This window comes from Haplochromis burtoni, unplaced genomic scaffold, assembly GCF_018398535.1.
Source record: "Haplochromis burtoni strain Fernald_Lab_line unplaced genomic scaffold, NCSU_Asbu1 Contig_643, whole genome shotgun sequence".
Classification (NCBI taxonomy): domain Eukaryota; kingdom Metazoa; phylum Chordata; class Actinopteri; order Cichliformes; family Cichlidae; genus Haplochromis; species Haplochromis burtoni.
In genome coordinates, this window is record NW_024583004.1 from 17,022 (window position 1) to 33,333 (window position 16,312).

At 41.6% G+C, this 16,312-nt stretch overlaps 1 protein-coding gene across 1 annotated transcript; it reads right to left on the bottom strand.

The window, feature by feature from the left end:
- Nucleotides 1–1,584: 1,584 nt before the first annotated feature.
- On the bottom strand, nt 1,585–15,277 carry rel (v-rel avian reticuloendotheliosis viral oncogene homolog). The gene is made up of 11 exons (XM_005949234.3): nt 15,155–15,277; nt 14,698–14,736; nt 12,972–13,111; nt 12,709–12,857; nt 11,801–11,892; nt 6,092–6,232; nt 5,310–5,414; nt 4,912–5,130; nt 4,750–4,815; nt 4,574–4,648; nt 1,585–4,489 (listed from the first exon to the last, which is right to left on the bottom strand). Exons 1-11 carry the CDS (start codon nt 15,159–15,161, stop codon nt 3,654–3,656), a joined length of 1,869 nt encoding a protein of 622 aa, XP_005949296.1. The 5' UTR covers nt 15,162–15,277; the 3' UTR covers nt 1,585–3,653.
- Nucleotides 15,278–16,312: the final 1,035 nt, after the last annotated feature.

Genomic DNA, 16,312 nt, shown 5'->3' on the forward strand with positions numbered 1-16,312 from the left:
GTGATAATATGCCACACTACTGTTAAGCTGAGAAATTCTCCTAAACCATTCACTCTTGTTAGCTTTTATGCTAAGCTAAGCTAGGCTCGCACTTTTTTTCCACTTCACTCCGCATGCGAGCCTTGTGCTTTGCGCTGGGAAGAGGGGGGAGGGGCAGTAGTTACACTCACAGTAGCACAGGAACAGAGCGGGAGGGAAAGAGAGAGAAAGAGAGCCAGGGACAACAATGTCACATTAGAAAGGTATAGTAATCATCCACAACTATTTTTAGTTGAGGATGATAAAGGATTCAGAAAGTTTATTCATGCAGGCTCATATGACAGAGAATGTACATCTTCTTTTTGTTTTCATATACGGCATTTGTTTTCATTTAATTTATATTTAATTGTGTTGTGGTTTGCAGTGTTTTGTGTTGTTTCACTTTAAATTTGTTTAAAAGGAAAAATTTAAATAGTTAAAAGTTGAAATGTTAATAGTTGTTTTTTGTATTATATGATTTATTTATTAAATTTTATGTGGAGTGAATAAATAAAAATATATTTACGTTGCCCCTAGAGACAAAGCACCTACAAACTCCGAAGCAGATAAAAACTCCGGAGCACGTATAAACTCCAAAACACGTACAAAAGACAACAGAAGTGCTCCAGGATGCTAGGCGCAGTGTTGAGCTTTTGTTACCTACTGGCTACAAAAGCCATTCAAGTACCAGCGACCGGATTTGGTGTGTGTTAGTAACAGGTAAATGAACAATTTTTAAAAATTATTTGAATATAAATGAGTGCATGTGTATAAATACACAAACAATTTAATTTAAATGATCTAGGTAGCTCTGTTTTGGAAGTTCAGTTAACGCTAGAAATGTGTTTTGTATTTTGTACGTGCTTTTTGGAGTTTGTACGTGCTTTGTCTCTAGGGGCCACCGCATATATTTATATATAAACATATATAAATAAAACCACTTTTTTTTTTACATTAGTAATTCCTTTTATATTGTTGTTAATAATAAATTAATTAAAGCAAAACAACCTAAAGAGCCGGTTCAGAGCCGAAAGAGCTGGATCTTTTTAGTGAGCCGAGCCAAAAGAGCCGGTTCTCTAAAAAGAGCCGGAAATCCCATCACTACTAAATATCAACATGAGGATGGACTCGGTCTAAATTGAAAGTTAAGAGTCATGTGCTTCAGTCTACTTATTGTTTTGTTGTTGAGACACTAATTATTCAGGAAAACATCCTCTGACAGGCTATCGACCCCTCATTATTGTCTCAAGAAAAATCACAGTGCCACACCCTGTTCATTAAATTTTTATATCTACACTATTAACTGATGTTTAATCTGGGAATTTAGCTTTAACACAGCTATTCAAATTGGGTTATTTAAACTATATTAAGGTTTTTATTTATCACATTATCACATTAAGGTAGCACTGGTGGATTTAAAATGTATTTCTTTCTGTCATGTCCAGTCACATCTATGCCTTCACACAATATCACGACCATCTATGAAATAATATGCATAATGCATAATGTTTGCAATGAGCTATAACATTTTACCATTTAAAATATTATAAATAAATAATAAACAATGACAAAAATATTTAGAAATGACCGACTTTGTTTATTAAGAATTGATCTCATAGAAAAAATCAAAACAAATAAAAAAAACAGCAAATCTTACAAAGTAGTCATCAGAATATACGTTTATATTTTAGACCATAAAGCTTTTGGAAGGCCTTCAAAGTTTGTCTAACATTAGCTTTGTGCCGTCAATGCTTTAACAAGATACTTTCAGTGATGTTTCAGAGAGCATCGGCTGAATACATAAAACAATAAAACTGACATCTTTATCTATAAAACATCTGTTAGAAATGCTCTGAGAACTCTGAATACATGCAATCTCTGGTATGACATAGTCATTACAGAGGAAAGACACAGCTGAATGTGTTTCCTCCCACTTCCTCAATGGAAATTTCAGTACCTTGCCATTTCTTGAGTGTTTCGGCATTGGTATTGCTGTAACTCTCAACTATGGCTAACATGTATGTACAGAGTGCACTTAACAGTAAATGCTTTGGTACCAAATAAAAAAAACAAAACAAAAATCAACAAAAAAGTATTGTACTATAATTCATATGTATGAAAATTTTACAAAGAGATCAATAGTAAAACAATAAGCAATATATTCCAGCATTACACATGTAATAGGTGGATTCACGGGTGGTAAGTCCAAACGGTAAGCCTCTTCATTCTGGTGCCAACTAAGAAAGGAGAGAGGGCCAGCGGCAGTCACCATTTTTAGATTCCACTGGAGGTTCGTTTTAGACGGGATGGATCGGGACTTAGCCCGGATGGGCAGAGCTCCTAACTCCGGCCGCCACAGTGTTGTGCTTCACACGCGTAGCCATAATCTCGGCGTCCCGGGGACATAAGGCACCACCCCGCTGCCTCTCAATCCCCTGCCGTGGGCCTCTCTCGGCGAGGAGCTACCTCCCGTCAACACCAACACAGACCTCTCTGCTCAGCCCCGATCACTCTCTCCAGTGCGCGGTCATCCGCGATCCTCTGTCTCGTTCTCCTTTGCCGCACGCCTCGGGCCTCTGTGCCGCTCTGCGCAGCCGTCGCCCACACCGGTTAACACGCCATGTCTCTCCCCTCCTCTCTCTCATGCTCTCTCTTATTAAATAACTGTTGCCAACCCCAGGTGTGCCAGGTTAATGATCAGGAGGGGCGGTGGAATGGGCATCCTCCCGGAACAAATCACATAACAAAACAAAAGCATGCAAAAACCCAACAAAATAAAACACTACACGCTAAAAAAAAAAAAAAAAATCAAAGAATAAAACACATCACTACATGCAAGCAAATAAAAATACCAAGTTAAACTTTGTCCATTCCACTTTATGACATACAAAAACAATAAATTTACTCCTTTGTTTTCTCAAGATCCAAGAAACCTCAAACAAATCATTTATGTTACAGTATATTGGTAGTAATTCTAACTTTACAAAAAAATATTCAAGAAAGAAAGTAGTACATTCACTTCTTCAAAGGCATAACTTTGGCTTGGAAGCCAATGCTACTGTTTTTTTCTTTTATAGCCATTAAAAGCATGGATCGTCCACTTAAAGATCCTACCCCCTAAAGAGACCAGATGAATCACTTCAACTGACTAGTATGGCGAACACCAGCAGCTGAAAGCTGAACCCTCACAAATAAAAGGCTTGTTAGACAAGCAACAACAAATCACAGGTTACAAGTTGGGGCTGAACTTTACAGAATCCCACTGTACAGAATTATGAAACAATGCATCACCAATTTAAATAGGACAAGCACTGGGAATAGCTTGTCTCCAGTTTTTCAAGAAACTAAATTTACCTGATAATGTTGATGACTAACTGGAAGTAAAGACCAACCACAAGGTACCATGTTGTTAGAATCAGAATCAGGAAGTACTCTTGCTAACCAATCAAGTGATCAGTAACCAGTTGTATCTCTGCGAAACATTGCCTAAGGCTGACTGACTGTCAATCATTTTGGTCCCACTGAGGTAACAACCCAAGCAAAGGCCTACTGAGCATAGCAGGGCCAGCGTGAGTAAAGAAATTTCTGCTCTCCTTTGAGCTGCTACTGTTTAAAAAGAAGAATTTGAGCAGCTTTCAGTCATTTTGATTCATCCAGTCCTCCAAAGTTGCATAGTGGGCTTCTGCAGTCATGCCGTTGTTTACGTAAGGACTATGGAGATTTTTGATGGCAGTACCGTCTGGCCGCATTGGATCTCTGTTGGTGCCATTGCTCATTGGACGGGGCAGCAGGTTAGTATACGTATTTCCTTGACTTTCTCTTGGGGACTGCATGAGGGGAGTATGGCTCTCTTGTCCCACTGAGATCTGGGACTCCTGTTTCAACTGGAAGCACGGCTGAGGTGCTCCCGCCATGTTCTTCAGAAAATCATTCTCTTCTATTCCCTCTAGGAAAGGGAACGACCCTACCCCCTGTGATCCCCCTCCACCTCCAGATCCATTAAAGGGGTTCGGAACTGAACCCATGGTAGTAAAATTGGACCACTGAATACCTTGGTTCTGGCTGACCAGATGGTTCTGAGCTTGGTTTGGAGTTTCTGATCGGAGCTCCTCCCTTTGATTCTGCTGGTGGAAGAGCTGCTCTGGTTCTCTCATTACAGGGGCTTGAGAACCTGTATCCAAGCACTGCAGGTCCCGCATGGAGAGCTGAGGGAGGGCATTGTTCTCACAGCTGTTGTGGTCCACACGGTGTTGGTAGCTGCGGTTCGGTGGCTGTTGCCTGCTAACAGGACGTGGCAGATTGCTGGCACCTGGGTTTATGGTGACTGTGTCCATAGAGAGCGTTGGATTGGAATTCGCCCATGCATGGCTTAATTGTAGATTGGGTGCCATTAGATTCTGAGGAGCCTGTTGATAGGCTTGGGTGAACATAGAAGGTTGCTGTTGTTGTCTTGGGTATGCATTGCCCATGTCTGTAAAAAAGAAAAGAGTTTTAGTTTCACAGCAATGAAGTATGTCGCCATCCTCCTTTTTATGATGACTTCAAACGTAGTTACCTCTTTTCAGGTGACTCATGGTACTCTGTGGTACTGCCTTGGGCCTATTCATTGTCAGACCGCTAAAAGGACCACCTAAAAAGAGACGGGAAACCTTAGCTGCGATGCAAACCTGTGCAATCACAAGTAATCATATCACAAGAGGTGTACTATATATAAAGTGCCACATTGCTTACCTGATAATCCCGATATCTTCATCAAGTGCTCTCTTCTGCGCTTTTTCTCATTGTATCCATAAGGATCTGATGAAAAAACAACAATATTAACACTACGTGAGTCTAACCGAGAACTAGGTGCCACTAGTAAGCCCCCGCAGAAATAAAGCGATTGCTGCTCACCTTTGTCATCAGGCAGATACCGGAAATCCATTGGTTCACTGACTTCCTGATCAGAGGGCCGGCGTAGCTGCATGTGCACGGTCACCGAGTCCGTTATGGACGTGTTGTGGTAGGGCGGAGTCTTGAACACAATGGCAACTTGGCGATGAACATCAGCCTGAGAAAAGGAGCCTTTGGCCTCCCAGCCATCAGGGGAGAAGAACCGCACCTCAATGTCATCTGGAGCAATACAGGAACAGAAAAGTACATCAGCATGCAAAGAGACAGGCACTATGGGTGTGGGAGGTAAACTAGATCAGTGGACTGAATAAAGATGAAGAAAGAGAAAACAGATGCAAATAAATTTAGTACAGTGTGCAAAAATGCAAAGGTCTATAGTGCAGAACATTTTGATGTACCTTTTTGTACTTTGTCACACAGTAGGAAGATTTCGTCTCCTCCTCTGACACTTCCGCTATTTCTGTTGACCCGGCAGATCCTCAGCTCTGCAGTGTTTGGGGCCCCTGGTAATACAAAAAATAAGTTCTAAACACACAACGCAACAAATACTACAAGTTACAAGTTGCTCAGTACAAAAACAATATAACCAGGATCTGCTTTTGTTGACACAGTGGGCCTAGCTTAAAAAGCTGCCTTGGTTTTGAAGAACAATCCTCATTCAGTTTACAGCTAAAGCTTCAGCAGGTTGAGTCACATGTCACATGCCTGGAGCGAGAAGAGGAAGTGCTCCATGGTAACAGTGTTGTTTGAAGGTTGGTGTGTATAAAGAACTTCCCCTTTCTGCGTGTTTGTGTATGTGAGGAACAGTGAACTAGTTCACCAACTGCAACACTTGAAACACTAGTGGACACACGTAGACGGGTCTTGCAAAAAGCACTTGCATTCACATATGCTGCAGCTGCTGGTACACACTGTATGTACAAACACGACTACGTGTGTCACTTCTCAGTACTTACACAGTACTGTTATACTCACACAGGAAAGGGAATTAAGTATGTACTTAATCTTATATAATCACTTCTTGAAGTCTGCTGTTATCTGAACTCTACAGGTGTACAAAGCTGACCTCGGGGAGCCCGTGTACTTGTCAGGGCAACTATACGGCTATTTCATTATGTTCTCATGCAATTGCCTGATGTGACGTCAGTGTATTTGACACAGACGGCGCTCGGTCACTCACTGTTGTCGTAGATGGGGTTGGTGACGATGGGGTTAAGAGCTCGGGTGTAGTGGCCGTTCTCATCCTGCAGGAAAACCTGAATGCACAGGCGAACCACATTCAGGTCGTACTCCTCTGTCTGCAACAGCTGCTCCCGTGGCACTACGATAAAACACACATCAGTTAGATGAAGCTGGTAATAAAGCAAACATTCAGAAATATAAACTAAGAAACATTTACACCAGACTTTCCCTTTAAAAGGGCCAGTGCAAGTATTACCTGGTGGTTACTGTGGACCTAATTTGTAGAGACTGTTAGCACTCTTAGCACCTACCAGGTTACTGGCAAACCAGCAACATTTAGAGTTGCAGTTTGTTTAATGTCCAGCCTTTTCTTTTTTTTAAATATAATTTATATTTGTGTGGAGCACAGCTCTTAAGGATGGATGACACATAAATTGAAACGTAACATGTTCTAGTTTCTCTGACTTTGCCTATTTAGCATGGGGATAAAAATAAGTCTTTATGTCTTTTCTTTTTTGTTTCAGTGAAACAATATTTTATTATAAAAAAAAAAAAAAATCTAAAACCTGCAAACTGGATAAACATCGGTCATTGTGACTAGTAAATGTCATCTGCTATTGGCTAATATCACTGATATAGGTTACCTAGCTGCACACTGAAGCACCGACATATTTCAAACCATCAGCACAACTAAATACTTGCATTTCAAGTGCACACCATTGTTGAACAGACGTTATTACAGCAATAACAAAGGCATGCTATAAGCATACGCTCCTGCTTTGAGAAACAGGCAGACAGTGTAGTTATGCAGTCACATCTGTAGGCTGTCCACAAAACCTCACCTTTGGATCAACATAAAAACGTCACAGATAAGCTTTTTCAAACGTCCTCAGCCTACATGCTCATCTGCATCACCCGCCTTCAGAAGCAACACGCAAACACACACACACATAACACACACTCTATACTGAGAGACGCCCACGTGCCGACACACGCACGCATGCACAGAGCAGGCTTTCACATCTACCTACTTTCTATCTTCCGTGCTCATGAGGCCATCCCCACCTACAAAGTGTCGCCACTGTGACGCTCCACACGTCACCTCAGAGTGGAAACAAGTATGCGCCTCTGTGTGTGTGTGTTTGAGTGTCTACACCGCACATAAGTAAAGAGATGAGACTCTCCTGCACGAGTGACCAGGGAGCCTCCTGACGTATGTGAAAGTGGTGTGACATGAGAAAATATCTTATAAGCTTTTTAGTTTTGATTCTTTAGTAGCGTCTTACTCTGTATACTCAAGCGTGATCATTTTTTTTGTTATTTTAGGCATATAAGGTGGCAATTATATGTGCAAAACCCAAACAATACAACTGCAGTCACACATTAGCTGTGTAGGGAAAGTCGTCATCCTTAGTGGGCATGCTGAGTGCCAATAGTGAGCCAGCTAGCTCTCCTGCTCTGTCTCTGCATGTGCTGCTGGCACCGGACATTAATCTTCTCTAGGCTCACAGTCTGCTTGTGTTTAGTCAGAAGAAATCAGATTCATGCTGTGAATCTGACTTGATTTCATAGCAGTAGAAGCAACAAGCAGGGAAGAACATGACATGTGCCTTGATGTGTTTCTTTGTTTGGGTTTTTCTGAGCCAGAAGTGGGCTCACACCAGGTTGCTATGAAGAGGTAAATTAGCTAAACACATAAAGAATTGTTTTGTGGACACCATGACTGCAGCCTGTAGTAATATTATTGTCATTGTTGAAGTTTTAACCCAAGAGTCTGTGCTAATTGACTTGCTTTTCCGCACCTTTTCGCCTGTGTGCATGACTACCATTCAAGAATTTTGTATTTATGTGGCATAATTAATACGAAGCATTTACCCGATGAGGGATTTACTGTTAGTTTAAAAAAAAACTTCATCGGCACAGTCAGATTAAAAAAAAGCAAATTCCCTATAATGCGTCTTTCTGGTCTGGTGCCAGTGTACTCTATCAACGTAACAAAACATTATTACAAGAGAGCCTCTAGAAGGAGGTAGCGTAGGTCTCCTCATTGAGAATGCACGACAAATCCTGCTAGCTTTGGACGTCTAATTGGTCTCAAATACTCTGTTCTGCGGTGTGGAGCACTGCTCTGTTGTGCAGCTTTCTGTTGGGTCATCAGGTTTGCCTACTGTAGGTGGCAGAGACACGCAGTGAGTGGAGAAACTGAAGGAGGGAGAAGTGAAGACGAAACCGTCAGAATAAATATTGATGGAACATGCTGTGTTGGTCTGCGTGAGTGTTGGTGGAGTGTCGCTGACAGAGGGAGAAGCTTGGACGGACAGGTGCAGGAAAGTGGGTTGTAGGTAGCAATGGTGGTTGATGTTTGAGAGTGTGTGGTGGAAAGAAACTGGGCCCAGGGTCATAAGATACACTGGGCTGCAAGGGAGGGGGGGGTGGGTCATGTTCAGTGACAGCGGAGGGGGGGTTGCAGGTGGTGGGGGTGGTATGTGGCTCCGAAGGGGGGGTGTTCAGGGTAAGTGGTTATTCTGACTGTGAGAGCAGAGTGTAAAAGTGAGAAAGACGGGGAGGCAGGTGCCAAGTCTCACCACAAACAATGTCTCCACTGCATGACTCACAATTTCACCACGTTTTAGGACGTGGAGCTTTTGTGTCTGGCTGAGGCTGAGGCAGTCGCTACATGAGAAGTCTGCTGTTGCATCATATAACATTATATGAACGTGTGTGCATTTACAGCACATGAGGAAGTTTCGTTAGGGAACAAAAATAAAAGCAGACCGTTTGGAGCCGAACATGATGGAAGTTAGTTTAAAGGACAATCACTGCACCTTAATCCTCTTCGGTAAAATGTTCATTTTTAAACAGCTTATTTCTAATAGAAAACTACTGTCTGCAGTGCACTGGCAAATTTGTACATGTCCACTGATATTCAGACATAATTTCACAATTAAATCTGCAAGAAATTGTGATCGTGCTGTGGCTGAATCCGATAGTTGGGATAAAAGCAGGATCTGTGAGATTTTCAGTTTGCGAGAAGAATGGTAAAATTCAACGCCGGTAACTTCACAAACAAAAAAAATCAAAGGATGTTTAATTGAGTAGTTTTCCACTTGTTTGCAGGGTTAGGGTTATTTCAGGAGATATTTCAAAACCACAGGCTTCAGCAGAATTGTACAGGCACTTATCTGAAGCCCCGCTGTGCATTTTCTTTGGTTGTCAGTGCGGTTATAGCCACATGTATTTCTTTGAATTAATATGGACGTTGTCTTACGGCAGATTTATGTCCCGTGTGAAATAAACAAACACTTGCCAGGTGTGCAACCACAATGTTAAAATGTGACGGAGCAGTACTACAGAAAAATCTACTACGCCCTACTCAGGATGGCTGTTTGTCATCACTCGTGCAGGTGAGGGGAGCTTTGGGCCAAGAACGGACAGTGCTCACAGAGAGTCTTTTGAAAGTGCAGATGCATGTATTCACGGACAGGGAGGGGAAAGTGCCTCCAACCCCCCCTACCCACTCCACCACACCCCATCCTAACACAGGAAGCAGCTGAGTTTCAGAGCAGAAGTGAACTTAAGAGAAGGGAAGGTTTGAGCCATGTAAAAAAAAAAAGACATCGAGCTGTCCATCGCACACGTCTGTGGCAATAAATACGCAGAGTTTCTGCAGCTAAGGACATTTTAACACAAGTGCTTATAGTGGGGCTTCTATATGGCTTGACACAACAAGTAGCTCAAGTCTTTTAAGGGCCAAGTGGCTATTAACAGGGGTAAGAAACAGAGATATGATCATATCTGAGTCAGTGGTGACAGGTGCTAAAAATGTCAGCCAGGCTTACTTTTCATATCATGCAGGACACATCTGTGTCACTTGCATATTTTGGTCTGCGAGAGCGCTCAGGCTAAGACAATTATCAGGTAAAAAGACTACAAACAAGTAAAAGATGTGCACTTTACAGCAGGCCCGGTTTTAGTAATTAAAGGCAATTCAAATTGCTCTTTATTGCCACTTGCTACCATGCAAATGTACTCAGTGCACTTACACGGTTTCTTTTCTATAACAACTGTGAGAGCTGAGATCTAAACAAAAGCTAAAAGCACACTCCCTCCACAGTTTTACAGACCTGTAAAGCACCCTATTCTACTTTTATCATCATCTCTCAGGGCTGGGGAACCCCCTCGGTCCACCCCCTCCCCCTTTTAATGAATCCTGCATTCCCAGCTCTCACGTGGCATCTCTGCACTGTGCTGAATTGAGCAACTGTAACAAAGAATGGGGAAGTAGCTCAACGCCTGTTTGTACACGAGAAGTGTCTGTCTGCTCTGGAGGACCGCAGAATGAAAGCACAGAGAGGAAATGGCATTGCTGTAGATAGCGCGGTGGCAAGAGAGCGGATTTGTGACTTGATGTTAGGAAAATCTGCTAAACTGCCTGAGAACTAGGTCAACCAACATTAGAAAACAATTCTTGTGAATTGTTTTTGAAGCTGCTTAACAGTAACAAGATCAGGAAAAGCAGCAGCAACAGGATTGATATTTATATTTTACCCACATACAATTCCATTTGCTGTTTTGTCAACTGCTGACTTTAGCGTGGATCATCCACTGGGGAGATGACAATATCAGCTAACATCAGGCTGGATATTATACCAGCAAAACTCTAGTTATTTATCTATTATTTCATTCACACAAGCGTTTGCACTTTTATTACACTTTAGCTGTAGCTACACATAAGAATCATAAAGCTAGCAAAGAATCTCTGTATGTACATTAGTGAATATTACCTGCTGCAAATGTCTGGTTATACACAATAACTCTGAAGCAGAAATACCACTGAAGTTAGCTGGATGTGTTACTGGACATAATGCTGGACAGGTTTCTTTGAAAGGTAACAGTCTTGTTTTAATTTACATATTGGCGGCACAACAAATGCTAGCCTTATCCTCTGGAGTACTAACACACTGCTTAGTAATTTACTTTTTGCTAAGGAAGAGTGTAAAAGACTCCAAGACATTCTGTAATTACTTTTTACCAAGTCCTGTAAAGCTCTGTTAATTTACAACTCCGCTGACTTGTTTGATACTTTATTAGGAGCTAGAAGGTTATTAGCCTGTTAACTACTACATGTTCTTTTAGATTAGTCCCTAGGGATTGAAAAGAGGGATTATATGAATAACTCATTTCAAATTCTGCTCGATGGGCTACTATTAAATTAAAAAAACCAAAAACATTTGCAATCATTTATGGTTTGCAAGCCTGCAAAGATTGACATATAGTTTCACAGAGCCGCTAGCATTGCTGTACACTCAGAACTGAGATTAGCTTAACTTTACACGGCTAATTTGGATTAGCTCATTTTCATGGCTGCAAGGTGCCTGAATTTAGGCCCATTAAGGCAATAAAGTCAACTTATTTTCCAGCTTTTACAAATAAAGGTAACATACAAATATGAAGGCTGTCAATTTAACTTAAATGATTCTATTTGGGGGAAATTGTACGGTTTGGGTGAGTATTTTCAACTGCGGCTTAATACACATTTTCAATAATAAATATGTAAATAAGTAAATATAACATATCTACCAATTTTTTTTATTCAGTTTTTTTTTTTCATTTTTGTCTAAAAACATGTTTTTTTTTTCTCAAACATAAATAACACTGACCCTTGATGTAGTTATAGAGCCACCGTATAAAAGTTCAGAGCACTCACCATTGAAGGGGTTGATTCCTCTGGTGATCCTCTGTATGATGGCCTCTTTCACTTCTCTCCTCCTCACACACTGGATACCCAAATTCTGGAAACTGTAAGAAATTTAAAAAAAAAATGTCATGAGGAAAATGACAGCACTCAAACATGCTGAATAAACCCTGAGTGAAGGGAGCTCTAAAACTGTAAATGAACTCAATGATGTTGTTGTGTTTAAAGGTCAAAGTAATGACGCAATTACTCTCACCTATCCAGTCAGACCGGCACATTTTTCAGTAGTAAAGAAAACATTCAGTAATGAATCTACTGGATTAATTCTGTTTGTTTACCCAGAAGGCCTGAAATTCAAAATGATTCTGTATTTACTACAGAAGTCTGTTTGGGATTTGCAAATTATACACACCAAAAGATACTGACTCATTCACACACTCACACACATGCTCCAGCACTCACACACGCACAAAATTTTGTTTTCTCTCTCTAACACACAGCAAATATGGGTGATGTCACTTGGGGAATTCCCATATTGCCATCCTCACAGACATGGGTCGACAAATATGCTTTGTGTGTGTGTGTGTGTGTGTGTGTGTGTGTGTGTGTGTGTGTGTGTGTGTGTGTGTAGTGTGCTGTAAGAGTTTCTTCAGCTGTGTCTGAGAGGACATCAGTTTACACATGATGCCTCCCGAAACCATCAAGCGAAAGACGAAATACTGTTAATAGAGAGCAATTCGGTTGTGCAGTGAGTGGCTCTGTGAGTGCGTCACAGAGAGAGTGGTTACTTATTTCGGTGAAAGTGTGCTGATTAAGATTGAGACTAGGGCTCTCAACGATAACAACTGGCAGCGAAGTAAGCAGACGCTGATAAAGAGCGAGTTTGGACAGGTGGAGGCGACCGTGGGAGGAGCACTCACGCGATCACTCTGCGGTCCGGGCCAAACTCGGCCTCGTAGAATCCATCTTTGCAGTCCTTTCCCACCAAGTCGTGCGGATGTGGTCGGTACGGCTCGTTCTTCGTCACCAGGTAAACGCGCACCTTTCCCTTCCCACAGTAATTCAGGATCTGAGGAGAAGGAGGAATGGTGTGCGTTCAGACGCATGTAGAAAGGACACATGCTTAGGTGCTTCTATGCACAAATACACAGGTTACTGCGGTCGAGGAGGATTGGGGTCAAACCTGCAGGCTGGGGTACGTCCTGTTGTTGTCAGAGCTCTTCTCTCCCGGGATGCTTCCGGCTGAGCGACCCTCACACTTGTACCTGAAGCGCATTCCTCTCTGCTTGGGCTGCTCGAAGATCTGAATCCCCGGCTCAGGCACTAAGGAGGGGGTGACAACAAGCAGACGATAAACAGATTTGATAAGACGACAAAAGAAAACCCGAGTGTGAATCCGACACAGTTATCTGCTTTAGTTTTTTCCTGTTTGGGCTGCCACATGAGTGGTTTGGTGCTGGGAGGCAGGGGGCTCAAAACCTACATCTAACACTCAAATTTCTTTTTCTCAGCAAACATTTCGACATGTCGCAGCAGTAAAAATGCAGCTGTACAGGATAAAAAAATGCTGGCTGCTTTCCATTTAGCTGCCTCAGTTTCAGGTACAGTCATTGCCTTCTTGGGAACCATGATTTTAGTGACACCTGAACCTTTCCCACTATGTCGAGCCTGCTGTGAAAAAGGTTTATTATGGTTTAATACCAATCTTTAAGTACTGGTCTATGAACCTTAAAAGGAACCTATTAGGCCATTTCCTTTTTTTTATTTTATATACTCTAACAATTGTGAACCTTCATATTAAATCTAGTGACTTACATCAGCACATGTGTAAATTTTTACTTCAGACTGCTTTTAAGGCTCCATTTTAGAAAGTTCATCTTGGCTCTGTGTGATGTCACTGAGAGCATCTATCCCTAATATGGTCATCTCATGCAAACAGTTCTGGCTGTGCGCACCTACTGCTGTTCCCTTTCTGAGGGGCAGCAAATGTCTCTTTACACGAAAAGGGCCTAAAACAAAGGGCCTGCACCAGTGTGATATTAAGAGGCATTATTTTGAGAATCAAATCATGTTAAGCTATTTCAGTAGAATCTGAGACTAAAAATATGGAAATTAGCAGGTCTGTTAGAAAGTGATTTCTACATACTAAAGATTGCTGCATGAACAGACCTATTGAATTCAACCCAGATGTGTAGAAATCTTTCAGCTTTCAAACAACTTTATGCTGATAGGACGTGACTGCAAATCTTAACACAAGTGTTAACTCAGAAAAGCACATTTCAGCCATTCGGCATAATGACAAGGCATGAAATTTGTTTCCTCAACCTTTTTTTTTTTTTTTGGAGGAAATAAAACCGACCCCACATGATGCCCGTGCAAGAGAGGAACTAAAACTGATCCGGGAAGCGTTTCAGTTTTTGCTGTACACTGTTTCCACTGAAGTAACAACACAAAACGTGGTTATTTTTGGACATGACAGCAAGCACTCAGATCAGAGTGCTGCTTGTTATTCCGGCAGGCCAGTATGAAACAAGTCAAGTAACATTTTTGAAATGATTTAGAGAAAAAAAAAAAAGGAAAAGAAAAGAAAAGAAAGAAAAGTGGCCCAGTCAAGTTTTGTCCTGATCACTTTGCAGGAACTGAAAGATCATGAGGCTCAAGCGCACTCACTACACACTATATAAACACACACACCGGTAAAGACAAAGATTACAAGAACCTCAGGCTCTCTCACATCCTTACAACATAAGTCTGAATATACAATGCTTACCAATAAAACAAAAAAGAGGAAGTGAAAAGACACTATTCAGTGAACCATCACCACCCCCCCCAACACACACATTTCTGCACTTTTAAGTTTTAACCTGTGAAGACTATTTTTGTCAGGAGCACAAATGAAATTGACTTACGTAGGTGTGCTTCGTCCCGCAGCACGGAGGACATAAGAACTAGAGAGGAAAATGTGACACAGAAAAAATTTAGGCAAATAGATATCCAAATCACACACAGAGGAGTTGTTCTGTGGCAGTAATGGCGCTATTGCTAAAACTGGTCTTGTAAGCACAATCAGTTTAGCTAAAGCTGCCCAACCAATAACACTGCTAGTCATGCAACAACGAGGAAGTTCACAGCATTCAGCAGTGACAGTACCCACAACCAGTGTCGAATACTATCAAAGTCAAGAGTAAGTACTCCAGTTCGTGGTGATATTGTACAGCTACACGATGACCTATAGCCAGTACTACATTTTCGACTTTTTGACTGACACAGGTACACAGGTGTGGTTATTACAGTTTGTTCCCTACCCGCTCACTCTACACGTTTATCGCTGTTATTACACAGGAAATAAAAGGTGTTGCTACTCACCGTCCATGATGCAAACACTCTTTCACTCTGTCACGGGTTATTGTGTCTTGGAGAACCTCGGGCTGAATGAGTGACAGCGGGCAGAAAACTATTTTTTGTCAAGACACTAGCGGGGGAATTCCCGTCCGTCACATCTGATCTAGCCAATGAGAAGCTTCCGTGAAAAAAAAGGGGCGGGGTCCAGACGATTCACTCTCAACTATGCCTCCTCCCTGCCCGGTCGCTCGAGGAAATGCACGGCGCGGTCCACGGGGGTCGGTCCTTCAGGGCTGGAGGTTAAAGTGGGTGGCGGAAGTGCGAGAATGAGGGTGGGCACATACGTAAAGAAGAGCCACGCAACAGCAGCCGCAAATAAAGAACACGAAAAATTATAGATGATAGAGATAATAGATATCAATTAGGGAGCACCACACGCACAGCCACTGTGTGTTTACATATACACACTGTTATACACAGCAGCCGTATATATAACATATACAGCAGATATGAGTACTGAGCGATACCAAGTAAACACAGGAACAGTGCTGTCACTACCAATACTGATACTTTTAACATATAACGGCGGTAGGGGAGAGCAAGTATGTCATGATTTACGAGATGAATTTGCAAAATTCTGAACACATTTGAATGACCACCAAGTCACTGTGATTCTTTACTTTACACAGTAGTTAATACAACAAAACACAGTTCAGCTTTTCATGTATGTTGTATCTAGGTTGTAAATGCGCCCGTCTCTAAAGCACTTTTTGTCGGCTTCTGTTGTCAACCTGTCCTTTCTGGGCTTAACTAAGCATCTCTGAGATATCCTATATGTTAAAACATTAAGTGCTATTTCAACAGAAATAAGTCTATCACTAAAAATATATTGGTTTAAAGTTAAGTAAATGTGCAAAGTTTTATGACTCTAACTTACTTTGGTGTGGCATAAATGGGAACACAGAAAAAAACTTATGAAAATACAGGTAGAAGTCAGAAATTTCTTTATTCCTTCACATTTTCCAAAATCATCCAGTAGGCCAGATTGAATTCTTTACCAGCCGATTCTGGATCCTATGCCATATGTTTGAGGTGTATTTTCTTAATTTCTGGGGGAGGCAAAAAAAAAAAAATCGTATAAAACAATTTAGTGGGCTACATACTGAACTTAGAGGATCAAAG